Source organism: Hippocampus guttulatus, chromosome 5, assembly GCF_054856545.1.
Source record: "Hippocampus guttulatus isolate MCC_2025c chromosome 5, RoL_Hgut_1.0, whole genome shotgun sequence".
NCBI lineage: Eukaryota > Metazoa > Chordata > Actinopteri > Syngnathiformes > Syngnathidae > Hippocampus > Hippocampus guttulatus.
Genome location: NC_141265.1, coordinates 16,187,362 through 16,206,499, shown reverse-complemented (window position 1 = coordinate 16,206,499; position 19,138 = coordinate 16,187,362). Strand labels below are relative to the sequence as shown.

Below are 19,138 nucleotides of genomic sequence, written 5' to 3'. Positions count from 1 at the left end.
TGGGATGCCCTCTCAAAGCAAATAATGAAGTAGCTCTTGATAAAGAGCAGACAGACCGCGGAATAGTCGTAATTGGAATCAGCAGATTTCCAGCACCAGATTCCCTTCTCCTATAAAACAGCACATCTATCACAATTCAGTCAGAAGAATGAATTAACTCTTAAGGCACCACTGTACATTTTCGGTAACGAATTGAAAGAAAATAGGCTTTTTTTAAGCAACTCTGAAAATTTTATTGATTACAAATAAATCTGTTAGGTACAGAGGAGCTTCATTTCAACAAACATAAAGGTGATGTTAAAAATGGAATGCTATGTGTGGCAAAAGCTACACATATTTGTTTTATGTTGTATTATTTTGTCGTTTTATGTTAAGTGTTCTATTGATGGTGGCGCAGGCACCCGCAGCGGCTCCTCTTGTTGTCTGTTTAAGAGGGAGGAAATTTCATCTGTGCTGTATGTGCACATTTGACAATAAAGATGTACTTGATACTTATGTTGTCTTGAGAGGGAAGAAATTTCATCTGTGCTCTATGTTCCACATACACCAAATTTGACGACAAAGTTGTACTTGACTTGATATTTACAAGCAAACTTGTGTATCAAAATGTCACTCTTGCTGCTGAAAGTCCGACGGGAACTTCCGTCTTGGCACTGTTCGACGAGTGGGGGCAAGTTAGCCCTGACCCCAAAGGGTATGCGCTGGTGGTGAAGGCAATGGGTGGGCGGGGCCTTCATCCTGTACACAGCCGTCTTTCTAGTTCCTCTTCACCTTGGCCAGGTTCTCCTGACGCCGCAGCCTCCTCTTCTGCTCCTTGTCGCGAACCTCAATCATTTTAGCCAGTTTCCACGACAACAGCGCACAGGCGATGAAGAGAGGTGTGAGCGCCAGCAATACGCTGGTCAGGAAGCCATAGGGGTCCTTGGCGGCCCACTCCACAATGTACTGGGCCCATGCTCGCATCATCTCAATCATGGTGCTGGGAAAAGAATAGTGCATTAGTGGTTGGGTGACCAGTGGGGCAAACATTTTTGGATGCCATGCAGTGTAACGTTGTGCGGTGATGGAAAATAATTACAGACAAATAGTGTTCCCCCGCAATATCGAGGAAAGGCAAGTCCCAATTGAGAGATTTTTTGTACAGTTCCACATTGTGCTTCAACATGCCTGGCAGCACGTTTTTTTTCTTTTTTACTAGAAAAGATGCAGCATACTTAAAAGCAAGAAGTTGGCGGGAGAAGGTCCCAAATTAAGCTCCATTGTTTTTCCCTCAGGAATTGTGTGTCACAGGTGTTTGAAGGTTACCGTTAACCTATCTACGAAATGAGAGATCAATTTTAAGTACATTTTTCATGGATCTGTACTGTATTTTTATGGTGTCTGTCTCCATTGATGTCCCAAATATAAAAAAAGAATATCTGTCAAAAGAGGCATGTTACTTATTAACCTCTGAGGTAAAAACCAAAGGCGGTAAAACAGGAACAGTAGTAACATGGAGAAATGTGAATTAGGGAGCAATAACAACAATGCGATACATTCGGAGGAAAAAAATAAAATATTCCCCGTCCCGAGTCCTTATTGAAGAGAATTGACAGATACTGTCAACTCGAACAAATGACTTGTGGAAAATGTTGTCTTGCCTAAAAACCAAGAACGTCAGCTGTTGTAAAATTCGCTGTTGAATCTGAAAAAGAACATGAAGCACATTGTTTTTTCAGGTATAATTAATCAGTTGTATATTTTGGAAGCAAAACTTAGGGCGTTGATGGCATCAAACCTTGAGGCAACGCTTGCCATTTATTTCTTCTGTGCTACTCTCAAGTTAATAAAAGAGGAAAAATGTTGTGCTACATTATCACTTCTTCGGTTGTCTTTGTGACAGAACATGGATATTTTAACTGTCTAAAAGAGTTATGGCTCTTTTAGACAGTTAAAATATCAATTTCCCAGTGGTTATGTTATCCCCATTCGGGTCGGGAATGAGCTGCAGTCTATCCCAGACGATTTAAGGTGATAGGCGAGACACTGTACGCACATTCTGTATTATCTTACACAAACATTCACAATTGACAGCCATTAATGGTTTAATCTTTGAATCCCCATGCAGCCGGAAGTTAACAAGCACGGCAAGAACACGCTACACAGCAAGGCCAGAGCCGAGATTCTAACCCCGAACTTAAAAAAATGAGGTACACAAGCTCAACACTAACTCCTATGGTGCCACACAAAGATTCCACCAGCCTAAATCGGAGGCACCATTGCATAAACTCGATCTTAAACAGACGTAAATAACGTATACTCGCCGATATGAGTGAGTAAAATGAACGTCACACCTTTAGAATAATAACTAATTTGATGCTCGCTACTTGTTCATCATTCAAGACGAACGAAAAAAATAGCTCGACGTCCTCAAAAATATCACGACTCGTTTCTATTCATCTGTCGTTAGTAAAACACGTGAAGTTTGATGGTCTCCGTGAGAGATTTAAGCGACATTTTCGACAAGGATTAGCATCAACAGCTAGCCAGTGGCCGGATAACGGCCCGTGTTGCATCAAAGACGAGAAGCTCGACAAACGAAACAAGCGAACAGATGTGAATTTTAAAAGGTAAGTTGTAAATTGCGCGGCGAGACGGACACAAACCTGCGTGAGATGCTTTCGTTTTACTCCCTTTTCGGTTTATTGTCCTGTTTCCGGATGCAGGGCTAGGGAGGATGTGACAGTCTCACAGTGTTTATCTGGGATTTGTAGTTCTTTACGATGAGTCAAAGATGTTTGTCATGCACAGGAAAAACATAAACACTGAGCAATGAAAATGAACAGTTATTGACAGAGTTTTACATTAAAATGCCGTAGCCTCTGGATCAGTAACAAGGACATCACGAAAAGCAAGGAATCATTATCACTGAGAAACATTTGAACAGGCTGTGGAGAGCCTTCCAGGCGGAGGTACGACTTGGTTGCCGGGATGGATTTTGTTGTTCAGTAAATATACAGTATACCTTTATTTAATAAAGTCGATCCAATTAATTTTCTTTTTAATTGAAAACAATACTTATATTTTATTTTAAAACATCATAAAATGCAAATTGTTATGTATGTATAAAAAGTAATTGCTTTAAATATTTGCTCTAATTTTATATATATACACTGTATATATATATATGCATAATAGCTTGTGGGATAACATTTTCCTTCTATTATAAAAAATATATATATGAGGCATTCATTGTAGCTGAGTAGTGATTGATAAAGACACAGTCTGCCTGCATTGGAGCACAAACTATTATTTGAGGAGGCACACTGTGAAACACGTTACCTTGTAAAAAAAAAAAACCCCACACAAAAAAATTGACACCTGGCTTTTATTAGGGAGAAAAATGTGTTCACTAGTAAATTTTCTTTTTGAAAAATCCTGCAAATTATAAAGCAATAACTCCTGTCCGCAAGAAGAAAGGGAGCCAAAAAGGCTCTTTTGGCCCTTTGAGAAAGATGACTAACATAACAAAGCAGGACCTCCTGGCTTTGTGAACTTCCTGTAGGGAAGTATTGAAACCAAATCAGGTTAGGCCACATCTGCTGGCTCCATACGGCACAGATCGCTTTCAACGTGGTTCAAAGGGCAGCCTTTTTAGTTCCCCTCGCAAGAGTCGCGGCGGGGGCAGCTAGGAACATGTTGCTAGCATTTCTGATTTACTGGCATACTTTTGGCTGGCTTTTATAGCCCATTAAGAAGCACACCGGCAATCTGGCGGCCATTTTGTTTAATTGTTTTAATTATTCCAGTAATTTCTGGGCGTCTTGTCAGTGGTGGGCAGCCCGGGGGCAGGCGATGTAACCACAAGCTAACACCCGCAAAAGCACGGCCCCACTTTCTTGTCACAGTCGGAACACACACAGGAAGGTGGGCACACCAAATGATATGACCGCCATTTTGTATCCATCCACCTCCACTACTTTTAATGACTGTTACGGGAAAGTAATCATGTGGCCAGACATTGAGACACAGCAGACATTTTGGGGGGGAGTTGGAGAACGTGCTACAAGAAAAAAAACATTCACTTAGGAGAGGCTGAAGTGAATGCCTCCCTCATGCCTTCCTTTTATAATCAGAGAAAAAGCAGGTAGTTACTTAGTCAGTTCATACAGTAGACACTTGTTTACACATGACATTGACGGGCGTCAATGTCAGTGTGTCCTACTGAGAGGCGTACGTTTGCAAGTGTTTGCGAAAGTAGCGAATGCTGATTTCACATCAGGGTTTGTTCAAGGTTAGCAAACGTTCGCCAGAGATTCACCAACAGTCTTCATGGCTTTTCTTGTCGCTTGATTCGGAATAATATCTGTGGAACGGTTGTGTGTTGTACATGCGTTTTAAATATATATGTATATATATATATACTGTATGTATATATAGTATTCATGTAAAGGAAGTAGTATTAAGATGAGGATTCAGTTGGGTTAGTCCCTACTGAAGGCCCAGGTACCAAATGCATGTTGGTTTACATGTCCACCTCACTAACTTTTACCACCATGTCTTTTGTCTGTTTTAACAGCTAAAAGTCAGCATTTCGGGAGGCGCCAGGCCTCGAAAAACAAGCATCATGCTGTTACTGCAGCTCCACTGGAGGAGAAAAAATGAAAGGAGAGAAAAAAGTGGGCTTTCTCGCCCCCCTTTATGCCCGCTGGGAGCCGCCTCTGGATTAAGCCTCCGCCTTTAAACTCCCAACAAGAAGGCAAAACTTCAAAAGGCCCCGTCGGCCGTCGGGGCTCCGCCCTCGCGCGCCCCGACGGCTTCACAAAGGATTTGCCGACGTTCGGGAATTCCGCCTCCGTTTCCTTTTATAGCAGCACCCCCTCTGAGGCCACGCCCATATATACACAAAAGCCTCTGTGACGACACGCTTCTCCGCCCCTATCACCAAATAAGGCTTGCCTGCCCATGTAGGGCAAACAATCGGCGCGAGAGTGCCCCTTTTCTCTTCCTTATCCTGTTTATATGATCGGAGAGGCTCGGCGAAGCAGGTCGGAAGCGGTGCGAACATGGCCGAGCGAGTCCAGCAGCCTCCAGCCAAGCGGCTCTGCTGCCGGCCCGGCTACAACCCGGCGTGCAGGCAGGGGCAGCGGGCTGGAGGAGTCCTGTGTGGCGGCGGCGGCGGTGGTGGTTCGGGCTCCGCCGCGGGGCAGAGCGGCAAGGCGCACAACCCGGAGTCGCTGCTCGACATCGCGGCGCGCCGAGTGGCTGAGAAGTGGCCCTTCCAACGGGTGGAGGAGCGCTTCGAGCGGATCCCGGAGCCCGTGCAGCGCCGGATCGTATATTGGTCGTTCCCGCGGAGCGAGAAGGAGATCTGCATGTACTCGTCTTTCAACGCCGGGGCCGAGGAGAGTGGAACTAGCGGGGACAATAACGACGAGACTCAGCTGCCTTTCCTGCGGGGTGTCACTCTCCTGGAGGGCGGCTGGGTGGACAACGTACTGCAAGTCGGTGAGTGCCAATCAACACCAGTGCCAGTTTTTTTTCTATTCTAGTGTAAACAATGCCGGGTATTTCCACGTAATAGTAGCCCACTTCTCCTTTCCCCGGAGCTCTCCCCGTCCTCCCAATGGAAGCCTATATAGCACTTTGTTCCTATTTTTGTGCCTTTGCAGCTTTCCCCCCACCAGCACCGACCGATCCACAGACAAAAGCCCCCCTATATCTTTTCACCGCTGGCTAAATAGACGATATTTAGAAAAGAAGGGTGGGAGGGCTGGGGCGATTTAAAGCCACAGTGCTTCTATTTTGGTTGCCAAACACTCTTTCGCTTTCTCTCTCTCGCTCTGTAAAATGCCAGGACTTATGTGGCTGCTGGATGCAAATGATTCACCTACTTTTATTACGGGGGAGTGGGGAATGTGGCATCAGAACCCCCCTATCTCTCGCCTTTTTTCCTCTCTCCTCCTATTTCACCAAGCGCGTTGGACTCGGGAGCTGTCAATCCCACTCCACACCCTTGGAAGCCGTTCAGGATTCTAATCCCATTACCCTCCCCTGGTTCATCTGAATCTGAACGCATCCTGCAAACAAGATTTTATGCATGATCTTCCTTCTCCTCCCCCTCCTCCTCCTCCTCCTCCTCCTTGGCTCGCTATGCCTCCAAAGAATCTGTGTGCGGAGATGGCTGGAGCTCTTGTGGGCTTGGAGAATGTGCAATGCACAATAGTAGCCATGGAGCAGGCAGACAGGCGGGCAGATCTCCCCCCTTCTCCACTCTCCTCTGGAGCTGGCCTGTTTACCAGATTCTCCACTATTAGACTCATTGGACGCTCACGCTCCAGAGTTGGGGTTTGGGAACTCGATTGAGCACAGAGTTACGGATAAATTAACAGTTATTAGGTGCTTGGCGGCACGCTGGACTAGTGGTTAGCATGTCTGGCTCACAGTGAAATGTCCTGGGTTTAAATTTGGGCATGGGAGTTTGCATGTTGGCATGGGTTTTCTTGTACTTCATCTCCCATCCCCAAACCATGCATGTTAAGACAATAGGAGTCCGAAATTCCTATAATTGTAAGTGTGAGTCGTAGTTTGCTCTTTGATTAACTGACCAGCCCTTGACGAACCCCGCCTCTCACTTCAAAGTCAGCTAAAATGGGCTTTATCTCACCTGCCACCCTAATGAGGATAAGTGCCATAAAATGGAGGGATGGATGTCACAGTAATGCGTGGTTACGTAGTGAATAGCAGATCCGCGTCACAGTCATTAGATCTGGGTTTGAATCTTTTGTTTTCCTTATCGTCTCCAGCTCATAAGCGCCAATAAATATGACAAGTGCATTAGAATTGATTGATGGATAGGTGCCTGCTATCTCTCACTCAAACATACTGAGTGAACATTATTATTAAATTAACGATAAAGAGCACATCAAACACAATAACATTTACATTTACTTAGATGATCGAGCCATGGCCCATTTTGGCCAGTTTTGATTACGCTGTCATAGTTCATCCTACAAATTCTAGCCATTGTTTAACATAAACACAGTATAGCAAATGCAAACACAGTTGAAAGAACACGAGCATGAGTGCTACCTTCACTAGCCACGCATCAGTGTGTAGGGTTGGAAGTGACTGACAGGAATATTTGGGGATTGTTTTGATGGTGTGCACTTCTAGGCTGCAACCAGCAGAGGCGCTTTTGATTCAGTCGCATCATTTTCTTAAGAAGAAGAGCGTAATTCTCCTGATTGCAACAATGGTACAGAAAGAGTAATCCGAGATGTAAACTTTTCTGGATCTTTTTTTTTTTTGCACTGGTTCTGAACCTACCGTTGTTTTTAAGAATAACAACAATAATAAAACAGCAATACATAATGAATGGTGTGGTCCAGTGGTTAGCGTTAGCATCGACCTCACAGTGCAGAGGTCGTGGGTTAAATCCCGGCTCCAGCCTTCCTGTGTGGAGTTTGCATGTTCTCCCTGGGCCTGCGTGGGTTTTCCTCGGGTACTCCGGTTTCCTCCCACAGTCCAAAAACATCCATGGCAGACTGATTGAACACTCTAAATTGTTCCGAGGTGTGAGTTTGAGCGCGGATGGTTGTTCATCTGGGTGTGCCCTGCGATTGGCTGGCAACCGGTTCAGGGTGTCCCCCGCCTACTGCCCGAAGATGGCTGAGATAGGCTCCAGCACCCCCCCGCGACCCTTGTGAGGATAAAGCGGATCGGAAAATGGATGGATGGATGGATGTAATCAATGGACTAATTGGTCATACCTTTTCACAGCAGTCCGTCCGTCAACCCCAGTCAGTTCCCCCATTCTTAAACGGGAGCGCTTTCTGAATGTTCTAAACTCCTGCTTCCATACCAGTGTGCTTGCGTAGACCCCCTCTACCCATAGTTGACATCATCCGCTAAGTGGAGCGAGCCCTCAGTTCTGTCTTGATTGCTTCAAGATGCGATGAATCGGCAATCAATCCCGCACAATTGGAATCATTCTCAACAATCAATTAATCGCCTAATTGGTTACTATGCCTGTCCTTTGTCTGCAAGTGTGTTTGTGCGAGCATGTATGTGTGTGAGAGAGAAGAAGAGAGGGGCTCAGGGTTGGCGGTCTGCGCATGTGTTTGTGTCCTCGTCTGCACGGGCTGTCAGTCTCATGCGCTCACAACAGAGGCGAGGATGACAGGCGAGCACACAGCAGGAGGATGACATCGTGTTATACTGATTGCAATTTTCGCTCCATTTTTTTTTTTTTTTGCATGTGGTTGGCAGTAGAGAAGAAATAAAGCCAAGGAGGAGGAAAAAGTGATAAATAAAAGATGCAATCTACTCCAGGGGACAGGCAGCCACTGGAGGATGAGGGGCTTAAAAGCAGGGCAGCATGGGGTAGGGAAAGAGAGGGGCGGGGGGTGGTGAGGGGGCTGTCAGCCACATCACACAGCACATGTATTGGCCCATCACACACATATATACAGTGGCCTGGAAAAAAAAGTGTTTATCCGCGCGTGTGTGTGCGTGCGTGCACTGTCACAGGGATGGGATTCATTGTTGATGATGAAAGACAGTAGCGCAATAGAATAGATGCTGAGGTTATTGTGTGCGTGTGGGAGGGGGGGGTGAGGGAGGCTAATATACTTGAATGGATCTGCTGTCGCTGTACTCCTCTCCTCCCCAGCCATAAAACTCTCCATATTTGCTCCCCTAAGGCCAACTACCAGCCCCCCAGTCTCCTGTGATTATTTCTTTTTTTCTCCAAGACATTAATCACACCCCCCCCCCTTCCTCTCTCCATCCATCCATCCTTGAGCATATACATGTGTATATATATATAAAACTATATATCTCAGCCCGGTGGAGGGATTGGATAGAGGAAGAAGAGGGCGGGTGGGTGGTGGGCAGTGTTTAAGGGAAAGAGCAATAGTAGAGGTGATAGCAGGGAAGCCCGGAGGACACGGGGGCAGGGAGGGGGGGTATTGAAATGGTGATTGCGGGAGGAAAGTAACGGATGGCGAGCGGCGAATGCGAGCGAGCGAGATGGATGGTGAGCTTGCTAATCCCCCCCGTCACCAGCCTTGCGAGCTCATCTGTTCCGACGCCGGCCCTCTTCAGATAAATATTCATACGGAAGCGTTAGCCGACGGTCCGGCGCTCCGTGCGGGTAGTGATGAATTTGTCAGGTGTGCTACCTGTGCTCTTAAGAGCTTCTTTATGTGCACTTTACTGGCCATCAGCTCGGAAATGTGAGGAAAAAAAGAGGCTACAGCAATCCAGACGAATAAAATCATTAAACTAGCAAGTGTGCTTTTTTTTTTTTGCAGTTCTTTTATTGTACTTTGTTCAGAACACATACTTTCCGATACTACTTCCCCACACTAACACAGTAGTAAAGTCTGTATTACAGTTAATATTTGTATGGAAAACACTTTTAGGCCATAAATATTAAACCAATCAAATGAAAAACAGGTAGAACATTGGTACTTGAGCATGCCGTGTCTCTCCGTATTCTAACACCTCTGTGCTAACTCGTTTATTGCTTGCTGGAGGTCAGCAGTCGTTGGAAGTGTCATGTTTAAGTTAGCCTCTGCCATGGAGGTTAAGACACACCCGACTCAACATGTCAATTAGGTATGATACGCCCGCTTGGCCATCACTGGCTGGTTCATTTTGTGCACAGTTGAAAAAAATTATACTTCATACTAATTGTGTTTACTTTTTTTCAGTTTTTAATAAATGCATTTTTTTAATGTCTTGAATTTGTAAAATAATCATATTTTTATTTTTTACTAATGAAGGGTTCGATGAATAGGAATCACTGCATTAGGACATGCAGTCGCTACACGTATCGACATCTCATGGCCTGGAGTGCACATTACAGCATGTTGGGTTTTGTTTAGTTTTTTTGTTTTTTTTTTTGTTTTTTTTTTGCTAGGTGGTTGATGTATGAACGTACCCTCAAGGACCAGCATCCTTGAATGCACCGTTTTCGAGTACGCACTGTCCAAAGTGTTCCAAAAACATCCACTTTGTTCGTGACCTCTGTCCCTCCCCTCCCCCCGATGAGCCCCTTCCCCCCTTGTGTAAGTTAACCATAGCTGCTCACGGTGGCCGAACATGAAGGCTAGCATTATGATGCCCACCCCCTGTCCTCTAATTATAGAAGTCTAATCCTATGGCTTTGGTGAGGTATGACAAAGCATGTTTCAACTTCATTACCCTCCTTCCTGTTTTTAGTCCTCCAGACTGGGTCAAGTTCATCCCCTCTTCTCCCATTCATCTACTGTCCTCTTCCTCCTCCTCCTCCTGCTGACCCCTCACGCCTGTATTTCTTCCTCGCACCCCTCCCCCCTCCCTCCCTCCCTTCTGTCTGTCTCCAGGGCTTTTTGCCCGGAGGTAAAACACACACACACTACGCCGCCTCCTCCTTACTATCCTGTTACCGTAATGTCCCCAAGGAGCGACAGACATAGTGATGCCTGGCATATGTCGCTCCCCGCAATGTCATTAGGCCGCACGCCTCCTCTTTCCCCACACCCCTTTGTTAGACTAAATCCTCACATGGAAAAAGATGTCATTTTTATGAAGCAGCTGCCCCAAATCTAAATGACAAGGCGCACGGGACGAGGCTTTTTTTAAATGTTGTTAAAATTAGACTAAAATAAAAATAAAAAGTGCCCACAGTGGCGCGACTGAACCACGTCGCCTAACAGACTTCACTCGGCAGCAGCAGCAGTACCTGTTTGAGTGTGAATGTCATCTTGCTCCCGTTCACCTCCTTTCTGTCAGCGTGTGTGTGCGCGCATGCCTGTCTCTGCTCGTAACTCGGGTTAATTTATTCATGCTCCGGAGATTCGTAATTAGGTTTCTGCGTCATCCACTCGCTCTTGCTTTTTCTTTTGTTTCATATTGTATCATGATGTCAGTCAAGTAAGAGCCAGAATTTAAGAGTCTTTGTATCCGTGCAACGTGTAGCTTGTAATTGATTTTTTTCAATTAAAATCTTAAAACAGGTGGCTGCAGTGTACTATTGGTTAGTACGTCCGCCTCATGGTCAAGACGTTTTCGGTTTTAATTTCGAGATCGGGCAAGACTTTTGGACGTAGCATATAATATCCAACAAATTATGCAACTCAAATGCTGTGTTATATTTGCACTTTCCTCAACTATTTTTGAAATGGAAAGACGAGTCGGCCCTGCGCAGTGGAAAAATGGTCAAATAACGGAGACCCAGTTAAAGATCTGAATCATGCTCACTTGACTGATGAAAAACTTGACCTTCAAAATGGTATTTACTCTGAATGATAAATTCAATTTAGCATGGTTTTTACAGTTTTCTGTACTATTTTTAAACCGGTCCAGAGCTTTGGAAACGTGCCAAAATGCCCTGCTGGAATACTCAAGTACAGCATCCAGTGCAAGATCTGCAACATTCTGCTGTTATCATGGACGGACTCCACTTCCCCTCAATCACCTCTTGGCTAGCAAAAAAAAAAGGTGTCCTTATTGTGTCCACCATGTAAATAAAGGAGACCCTCAGTCTCCTTGAGTGGTGGACTCAATGTGGATTGATTTTCGCAATTTCGTGTCCTGAAAGTGGCAAAATTCTTTGAAAATTCGTTTTGTGAGTCATTTACTTAAATTTAGGAGCAACTTTTTACTTTTGAGGAGCAATTGCTTTTTTTTAAGTTCACAAAGTTTGTGATTCTCAATTTTGCTGTTAATTGTGTTTTGATGGGGCGCAAAAATGCAAATTTTGACTAGCGAACTGCGATGGGAGATCGAAATCCAATCCAAATCTGCATTAAAATACAAACTGCCATCACAGATAAGAATTCATACTTTTGATTAATACAGTCAACAAAGGTTTTATTTTATTTTATTTTATTTTTTTATGGCCGGGGGCTCGACATTTTGTCCACAAAGGTGCAGAATTTACGACGCGCATGATGCATCAATCTTGCACGAGAATGTCACTCGCCAGACCCATGAGCTTGAGGTGGCTGAGGGTTTCTTCGCCTTTGGTGTGCGGGCTGTTCTCAAGTGTGGGTGGATCTGGATGGATCTCAGATCTTTTCCTTCTCGTCCTCCTTTTTGCTCCTCTTCTTCCTTTTCTTCATCCTCCTCCTGCTCCAATGCCCATCAAAATTGAGCCCACATGCGCAGCGCCCAAGTGACAGCTGAACAAGTTGCTAACACAATGTGATTCAGAACTTTTCGGAACCCCCCCCCCCACCCCCCTACTATTTCCCAACCCCTCTTGTAGAAAAAAAAAAGTCTTTCATGTTATTCTAAATGAAAGGCCGATGAGTCATTTCATGTCTATTGAGGCATTCGTGTATGTTGGGAAAGTCAAAAAGAGCTTTCTGTAGAAATTGAGGTTACGCAAAAAAAAAAAAAGATGTTGCTCAACTAAAATTCTCTGGAATGAATTGGATTGGTGATTGTAACATGAAGTTGAAATAATCCGACAAGAAATGTGGAAGTAAAATATCTTTCAATTTTATAATTTTATTGGGAAAATTTGGATTTTGGGGAATGGTAATCATTTCCAAGATGTTGTTACGTTACCAACCCCCCCCCCCCACATCAAATACTTTTAGCCTCTTCAGGCGGTGCCCCACATGCTGTATGCTTGATGTGTGGGGCCCCAGAGGCTGAATAAAGTTTGCTGCAGTTTATCACAGTGCACACATCCAACTTTTGCTCTTTCCACATACAAAATACAGTCCATAGTTTGCTCAAAGCAACACACTTACTTTTTAAAAAATGAATGTGTTTATTTTTTTAAAGTGTTGCTACCAAACTGTGCAGAAATATCCAAACTGATAATACGTGGTATCGTTTGCAACCCTTCGTCATGAATGAGCTGAGTAGTTTGAAGTTGGAATCGTTTGAATCTATCAAGAATTGTGGAAGCGGGAGCTAAATGTGTAAAATGTCTTCATTTGGGGAGTGTACTGTGAAATTTTGAGAATAGTTTACCAAAATGTTTTGAATCGCTCATGGAATTTAGATTGTAGATGGAGCTAATTATGAAAAATGAGCGTTTAAATTTAGGAATTTTATTTGTGAAAATTAGGGAATTTTATTCTGAAGTGTGTGGAATTTGGGATATATGGGAATACTTATTCTGTGAAAAATAAGATGTTCTGAGTGAGATGGACGGTTTGAATGGGGGCAGCATTGCTTGGAGAGTGGTCGTCTCCCAACTCGGAGCTTGTGGGTTCGATCCCCGACCCCTTGTAATCGTGTCGAAGGGTCCTTGAGCAAGTTACTGAACCCCACACTTGCTCCTGATGCTGCGTCATCAGCAGGTGAACGTGAAATCGACGTGAAGGACTTTTGAGTGCCTTCATAGGTGGAAAAACGCGATACAAGGAAAAGACCATCGACCGATTGAATTCGGAAAGGTGGGGAACTTTTTTTGTTTAATGCAGATTCACTTGAACGGCTTTTGGGGGTGTGGCCATTTTTTTGCAGTATGTGGAAAATAATACCCCAGGTGTCCTTAATTTGGGGAATCTTTTGAAGTTTAAATGGTTTGAATCGATGGAGTAATGCGGAAGGCGTAGAAGAATGATCCCCTCGCAGCCTCAAAGGTGAGCCAAAATCCTGGATTGCGGGTCTACCTCCGGCCCGTTTTGTCTAGCCCTGGGCACGTATCGTCATGGAAACATGGCTGAGCCTGGAGCTAGTGTAAACATCTGGCTGTCCGTGAGGGACGGCGAAGGGGGCAGCGGCTGCATTCATGTGTAAGACTATCTTTGGGGATACATCTCTCGCTCTCGCTCTCTCTCTCTCTCTCTCTCTCTCGTTCGCTCGCTTTCTCTCTGTTTGTCTGACATTCCCATTCCAGGACCCAAAGCCACTTTGACTTTTGTATGTTAGCATGTTAGCGCTAAGATGTGCAATGCTATGCACGAGTTTTAGGCCACGGCCAACCTCGTTTTAACCACTTGTTCATAATGCGACAGTATACTTTAGTTTGGTGAGGACTTCTTACTATGTGGGACTTCGCGTAACAGATGGGCAAACAAACACAATGTCGTTACCATTTTATTTTGGTTAGCATTTCAGCTTTGGCTGAGATCTATGCTCTACTTTGTGCTATGCTAATTATGCATGGCCATTATGGCAGTAGCAGAACATGGCTTCTGTAGTCTTGCGGGTGTTTACAATATGTGTCTGGAGAAAAAAGACAGGTTTTTGTGTTTGTCGTCCTGAGTGTGGCAATTATTCCCATTATCGTCTTCCAGTCTCTTGATTATTTTGGCGACTGGGATTAAAATGCTAAATTGCCCAATTTTTGTGTGTGTGTGTCTCCAACAAGCAATCAAAACAGAATCACTGCCATATGCGACGACAAAAAAAAGAAAAATGTGTCATTTTGTCTGGACAAGCATCAGAAACGAGGGAGTGGGCGATCAAACGTGTCCCTTTACAGCAGCCCGTTAAGTCCCTTGCACACCAGACGGTCCCAGAGCACGTGCGTGTGTGTCATGGCCCCCCCACTCCAAGTGATTCACCCCTGCTTTCAAAACCCCCCACATCCCCTCCAAGTTCTGTTTTCCACACCCAGCCTTCACTTCTCTTTTCACCAAGACACACCAATGGACTGTCCAAATGTCTCGGCCCTATTTCCAGTCTTTCCAGCTCTCTGGTGCCAGCCCCCCCCCCCCACCCCCCACCCCTCGCCTCATCTCTCCCCCGATTCCCATTCCCAGCCTCAGACATGGTCAATTCCTCCTTAAATCACCAAAGCCAGCTTTGCCTCAGTACCACACTCCAGATGTAGCTTTGCAAAATCACCCCTCACGCTAACGCATTTTCAATTCACCATATCACTGTGTGTATGTCCCGTTAAAATAAACCAGCTAAAGTAATAAAGCACCCACCTGAGTTCCGTCCTGGCTCCCCCTCACCCGCCCCTTTCCCAACTCCACTTGTCTCCGCTCCCAGACTGTGGCTGCTCGCCTTGCGTCAGCTGCGAGACTCTGTCTAGGAATCCACTGGTGCTCCTCTTCCTCCACACACCTCCCCACGAGGAAGGAGCAAGGCAGGCAGGCAGGCAGGGCAGCAGAAAGGCCGCACTAAATCCACAATGACAGGGGCCTATTAAAAGCCATTTTTTTCCCCCTATTTCATTTAATGACTTTTATTGCCACGCTGCCCTTCGATTGGGCAATAATAACAAGGGAATGCAGCACTCAGCATTCTCCTATCAGATGCTCACATTTTTTTTTTGCTTCTCTCTTTTTAATGAATTCCTCTTTGGACCAATAGCCTGCTGAAATAAGCACAAAATGGCTTACTTGCTTACTGCGGTGGAATGTTCAAATGTATGGATGCTGTATGCTAGTGTTTGTGCGAGTGGACATTTTGTGTACAGTGAAAGCTCTTAAGGCTGAACACAGTCTCTGATTTGTTCCAAACAATTTTCCCCATCCGAAAGTGGCAAACTGTCAGCAATCATAAACCTTTTTTTTTTCCTGTAGAGGCAATGTTTTAAGTAGTGATTTAACATTCTTATTAGTCATACAAATGTAAAAATGAGATAAGTACAATCGTATGCTCTTAGTAAACACACGGTGCAGTGAGCGTTTGTTATTCTATAATAAAGTTGCCGTTACCACTTTATTGAACAGAATCATGTGGCGATGAATCTTCACATCTGTTACCTTTTTTCGTGTGCTGTCAACTTGACTGCTGCGTTTGGCTCGGTCGTTGTGCTGGAACCGCACCTCTCGCTCTGGTGACTTTAACAGCGACAGTGAAAGACAGATGAATGAACAGGGTTTCATATTTCTTATTCAGCTGAGGCGTTCTTCCGTCCCACTTCAGCAGCAAGCAATTTGCTATTATCGCTTCTATTAGCGCTTATATGAATAGCAGCGATCTGGTTTTGCCTCAAGACGTTAGCTTTTAAGTGACCTTCAACTCATCCACTAGCTAGCTTGTACTAGCTAGCTAGTTTGCTCATGTATTCAAAACAAAAGCGGCTGGCATTTTAGTATTATTTAATATTACACTTTTTTAAAATTTGTAGTCTACATAAAACGATCTCTTATGTCACTACAATTTTGAAGTTAAACAGACTTATCGCTCACAAAGTGATTGCTGCACACATGAGCCCAAACTATGGATTAGCCATGGAGGTCTGCACGTGAGATCTTAATCAGCCATTTCGCATGTCGTCTTGAGAGACTTCTTCTCTTTGATTCTCCTTTAGACGGGCATAACAAAAAAAAAAAATAAATTAGGTGATCGAAATTTGATTTTGTGGAATTGTAGTCATGAATCAAATGTGACAAGATGGAGTGAGCTGCTTGGCTGCAACCAGCACATGTTCTGTTGATTCACTCTCAACTAATTGGCTGTTTAAAGAAGCGCAACGTAACATCAACTGTTGGAAGTAGCGCTATATGCACGCGCTGACGCAAGTCGTCATGGCAACTGAATCTGTACTGACCATTGGAGAAAGAGTACATCGGGCGGGGTGAACTCTGGCCACCCCCTGTCAATGGGTCAATTTCAGAAAGATAAGAAATAGTTTCTGAACTATGCTTTCATTCTTCATCCTTGGGGATTTTGATAAAAGCACGCCACATATATGTTTTTAAAACACCTGGGAACTATTTTAATTTGGGAAAAGAGCATAAATTTCTCCTTTAAGACAAAACAGAGCCTCTCTGTGCATGTTGCTTAACATCTGTTTCCTTGCCAGGAGCCAAACTGCTTTTGCCCGGCTGAGCCCAAAGGCGACAAACAATCCTCTTTTGCGCGCACGTGTGTATTTAATCTGAATATGTTGTTGCGTCAAGAGCAGAAAGTTAGCTGCTGCTGTCTCACAATGTCCCTAAAGCTAAAGCGAAACGATGCGCTAACAGTTGGCCACTTGAGATGTTTATCTTAGCGCAGAGGGCTCACCAAGAGTATTTACGGGGAGGTGAATGCGAAAAGGTGAGGCATGCAAATGATAAGCGGGTGGATGACATTCCCGTCTGTCTTCATTCCCACGCTATCTCCTTTTCACTCCTGCACGCACACACATGTTTTTTTTTTAAAGGCGCTCCCTGGCTCGGCGGTGCCGGGGCGCCACCGCCACGGCGCCTAAGGATAAACAACCGCCAGCGATGAGGGCTTACCTGCCGCTGACCCCTGTCATGCAAGTGTACGACGAGATAGGGGTGTTCCTCTCATCAAGCTGTCCCAGCGTTGACCTCGTCACTTTACTCCCCACACTCCCCCCCCACCTCACCCCCAGGGATTTACTAAAGCCAAAGGGCATCATGGTCGGACTGTCCCCCCCAGTGGCCAATTGCTCTACTTAGACCAGCAAGCTGCCATTATTGTTTTCCGATAAACACAGAGTTGGCCTTTTGCATGCAAAGAGAAAGCAGTTCCTCTACAACATTGGCTTTTGAAGTCCTTTTGCTGAATTAGGAATACAATGAGGAATCAGAGCCGCGATAGGTTCCATCCAGCTCTTCCAGAGCCCTTCTGCTCGGTGTTAAATAGAAAACGCACGTTGGAAATAAAAACACCACCGACCGCGCTGCATCTGGTGGGCCACGACTACCTAATTGCTAATAAATATTTAAAAAAAAATGTTTTTTAATTCAGAAAAATAAATATATCATACAAATGAAGTTGTGCTATTCGTAGATGATTAAAATGTACAACTCACAGCTCCATAACTTCAGTCAGAGGTATAATAAATGAAAATAAACTTGCTCAAGGAGTCTCACGTTTAAAGGTTTACGTCTATAAACAGGCAAAACGGCACAAAAGAGTGTTATGTGCCAGGTCTTTTTTTTTTTTTTTTCCTCAACCCTCCCTGCCCAAAAGGCTTCAGGAACCATGTGAGCTATGTGGGGAAAGGGTGGCGGTGTCGAGGGGGCCCAGAGAGCACTCGGTGCCTCTGGCTGCGCCTGGTGCAGCGATGTCAGGCCGCTGTGGCATGCGAGACATGAGCTCTGCGGCAAGTCGCAGCTGAAAACCAGAGAGGGAGAGGCCGTCCTGGTATGACAGGCAGCCACACGCACTTGTTTCACTTTTGTCCCGGTTCAAAGGGACGTTTGCACCCATGCTTTTTTTTTTAGGGAACCTTGAACTCAGTCAGATTGGAAAATAGGCCTCAGGATAAATACCCACATCCAGTATGCCTTTGAAGCGGCACATCTGGTGTATCGCCGAAACAATGAGCAAACAACTACGGCACACCAGTGTCATCCTCGGCAATCGTTTTGCGTTTTTAATCGTCTATGCACCTTTGAATAAAGCATAGTTCATAAAGCTCAAGGTACCGTGGCTATTAAACGTTCTGAGTCTCAAATAAAAGACGCGTTTGTTGTTTTAGCTGGCCTGTGTGAACAATTGATTCTGAGCTAGATGGTTAAATGCAAAAAGTTGTGCTTTGTAAATTGTACTTTGTTTCTCTTCGTGTCCTTGTAACTTTGTTGCTGCTGCAGCCAGTTCACTTTGAAATGAGGTTTTTGCTCTTAATGGGACCAACCTGGCCAAATAAAGGTTCACAAATAATTAAAATATTGAATGGACTGTGCTACAGTTCAGATTTACTATCACCATTGACTCTTTTGTTGGGGCGGGGGGTATAATTCAGAAAGAGGCCCGATTTGGAGCTGACGACACACGATTCCGGGCTAATGTTTTCTCTTTATGATGCCATTTATGTGTCATTATTGATTGGAGTTTTTTTTCATTGATTGTCATTTTGATGATGGTGAGCCAACCGTTTACATTGGCAGATATCTGATTCCTGATTCCTATCTGATTTGAATCCACATTGGAAGAAGCCTGATTCTGATCCAAGTATATCCAAGTGAAGGTGTTTTTTTTTCTCTTTCTATTTATGCTGCCATGTACTGTATACATCATTGGTTGGTATACAGTGGTTGGTTGATATAGTCTCAGCTTGACCTTCACAAATTCTCCGCTCCCCCCCCCCCCCACACACACACATTTCTTTTAATGCAAAGGTAGCAGGTCAAGTTGACCCATATGATCATGCAATAGTTAAATTCTGAAAACACAGAGGACTTCCTATACTAGCATTTGTGCTTATAGCGTAGAAGAAGAATAACCACACCGCTTCTGTGTCCAGCGGAGTCTCATTACTTTCTCATACTTCCAAACTAGTAAC

The 19,138-nt window shown here is 44.6% G+C and overlaps 2 protein-coding genes across 3 annotated transcripts in view; one reads left to right on the top strand and one right to left on the bottom strand.

The window, feature by feature from the left end:
* Window positions 1-208: 208 nt before the first annotated feature.
* On the bottom strand, window positions 209-2,749 carry smim15 (small integral membrane protein 15). Of its 2 annotated transcripts, none has more exons than XM_086111435.1 (2): window positions 2,646-2,749; window positions 209-979 (listed from the first exon to the last, which is right to left on the bottom strand). In XM_086111435.1, exon 2 carries the CDS (start codon window positions 973-975, stop codon window positions 757-759), a length of 219 nt encoding a protein of 72 aa, XP_085967561.1. In that variant the 5' UTR covers window positions 976-979; window positions 2,646-2,749; the 3' UTR covers window positions 209-756. The 2 variants fall into 2 exon arrangements, with proteins under 2 accessions (XP_085967561.1, XP_085967562.1); XM_086111436.1 differs by lacking the exon at window positions 2,646-2,749 and adding an exon at window positions 1,641-2,638.
* A 2,195-nt stretch (window positions 2,750-4,944) lies between these two features.
* LOC147205262 (zinc finger SWIM domain-containing protein 6-like) overlaps window positions 4,945-19,138 on the top strand; it is a 62,435-nt gene continuing 48,241 nt past the window's right edge. Inside the window, exon 1 of the mRNA XM_086111247.1 lies at window positions 4,945-5,487. Within this exon, the coding sequence (XP_085967373.1) occupies window positions 5,046-5,487 (442 nt within the window). The 5' untranslated portion in view covers window positions 4,945-5,045. The remainder of the gene's footprint in view (window positions 5,488-19,138) is intronic.